Consider the following 2,045-nt stretch of genomic DNA (forward strand, 5'->3'; position numbering starts at 1 on the left):
TCGTTGGGTGGCCCAGCCCGTGCCCCTTAACAGAGGCGGTTGGAGCCGCTCGCCGCTGTACTCGCTGTATTCCAAATAAATACATCCAGCACGGACAAAAGAGGCAGAAAAGAAAGCCCCTAGCCATATCTAAGCGCTGCGTCATGTCTATAAAAAAATAATTTCTGCAACAGATTTATTTGCATATCAAATAAAATAGCACTAAGATAAGAAGCGTTTCAAATGATGAAGTAGATTTCCCTTAAACATTAAGGATCGATCCATTTAGAGAGCGTGAGACACTAAACCGCACGTCTGCTTAATCCAAAGGCTGGAAAACGACACGCCGCGGCGAACGAGGTGCCCCTCTGCCCTGACGGCCAGGCCAGAAGGACAGTAAGGCACAACCCCAGGCCGGTGTCGGCTGGGCCCTGCGGCTGTACCCGCCCTGGCGGCGCGGACCAGCACATCGCACCTACCCGAGGGGTAGATGCTGATCCCGCTCCTGCAGGATGCGAGACGGGGGCTGCCCTGCGGGCTCCCCCTCCAGAGAGCTGGAAGAGAAATGCCGGTTGCACCAAACCACCCAGGAAATTCCCAAAATTCAACCAAGCCGACAGCCAGGGACTGCTCTGCGCCGTCACTTCATGGCGCTCTGAAACCACCACGTTTCCGAAGCAGGCTAAAAGGCATGCCGTGTGCCTCCCGGAGTCTGCCCTGCTGTTTGGGGGATCACAAGTTAATTAATAATCGGCTGGAATCACGTGCTCGAATTAGCGGTTCTTAATGAAAAAATGGCTCAGGAATCCGATGAGTCCTGGACTCATGTTTATATATATATACACCCCTCTCTCAAACGTTCTGGAAACTATAAATGATAACGATTTGCCGCTGACACGGAAGAAGGTATTTATCTCGGGGGGGATTTTTCTGTTCTCTGTTAATTGGGTCATAAGCCAATTAAAAGGCAGTAGCTTGGGGTGCCTCAATTTGTTGGACCGGGCTGCGTTTAGGCTGAGGGACGGGGACGTTCTGGCATCGAGGGATGCCGACGTTTTCATCAGACGTTTGTGAGGTTAGGCTGCTCTGATGCTAAGGGTTTTGCCAAGATCCTCTTAGGGTCACAGTGACCTTGATAACATTAGTACAGAAGTGATGTAAACGTGAATGAATTAACGTCAGTTCAGTAGGATACGGCACCTTTAAATGTCTTTTGAGATATGTGACCGTATGTCCCCACCACGAATGTGTAAATCAGAGGAACGATATAAACGGTTTTAGCTGAGGTACGGTTCTTGGGAGTGTTTCCCAAGATACTTTCAACACCTCCTAGTCATCTTGTTTTGTCAAGGCACAAGGGCTGCCAGCATGAAAAAGGCAGCAAATGGGCAGCGAGGTTGGGCTTTGGATGGGTTATCAAATTCTCTTGGAAAATGGTTATTAGTTTTGCCTTGGCATCGGCTGGAAAAAAGCTGCACCCTTCTGTAATAACGTCCGTGTAGCTGCCTAAAGACAAACCTCGCAAAAGGAAAAAGGTGCTTTGAAGCCCCTTCTAATCTCACCTCAGTGTGACAAGACAAAGGACCGTCGAGGAGAGGGTTTGCTCCGTTCCTAGAGACGAACCCACGCTCGGGACACATCCGAAGAGTGTTCCTTTTCCTCTCTGTCGTTATCTGGGGAAGGAAGGAGAAACGGTAGGTTAGTTCACAGGCTGTGGTGAACCTCCAAGAGCTGGTGCAGCCATAGTACCACCGCATCCCAAGAAAGGGTGGAGCCATGAGGATTTAGCATTGCGAGAGTGCAAAGGCTTTTAGAATCATAGAATAGTTTGGGTTGGAAGGGACCTCTAAAGGTCATCTAGTCCATTCTTCCTTATATCTAGTCTAAATCTACCCCCCTTTGGTTTAAAGCCATTCCCCCTTGTCCTGTCGCAACAGGCCCTGCTAAAAAGTCTGTCGCCATCTTTTTTATAAGCCCCCTTTAAGTACTGACAGGCTGCAAGAAGGTCTCCCCGAAGCCTTCTCTTCTCTAGGCTGAACAACCCCAACTCTCTCAGCCTTTCTTCA

General features: G+C 49.5%; 1 protein-coding gene across 1 annotated transcript in view; it reads right to left on the reverse strand.

Annotated features, from left to right (window-relative positions):
* The window catches only part of TMEM189 (transmembrane protein 189), a 26,872-nt gene that overhangs the window by 23,252 nt on the left and 1,575 nt on the right, over positions 1–2,045 (reverse strand). The window contains exon 2 of the mRNA XM_009326848.1: positions 423–484. Coding sequence (XP_009325123.1) covers positions 423–484 — 62 coding nt within the window. The remainder of the gene's footprint in view (positions 1–422; positions 485–2,045) is intronic.

The sequence above is a fragment of the Pygoscelis adeliae genome, unplaced genomic scaffold (assembly GCF_000699105.1).
Source record: "Pygoscelis adeliae isolate BGI_AS28 unplaced genomic scaffold, ASM69910v1 Scaffold286, whole genome shotgun sequence".
Taxonomy (NCBI): Eukaryota; Metazoa; Chordata; class Aves; order Sphenisciformes; family Spheniscidae; genus Pygoscelis; species Pygoscelis adeliae.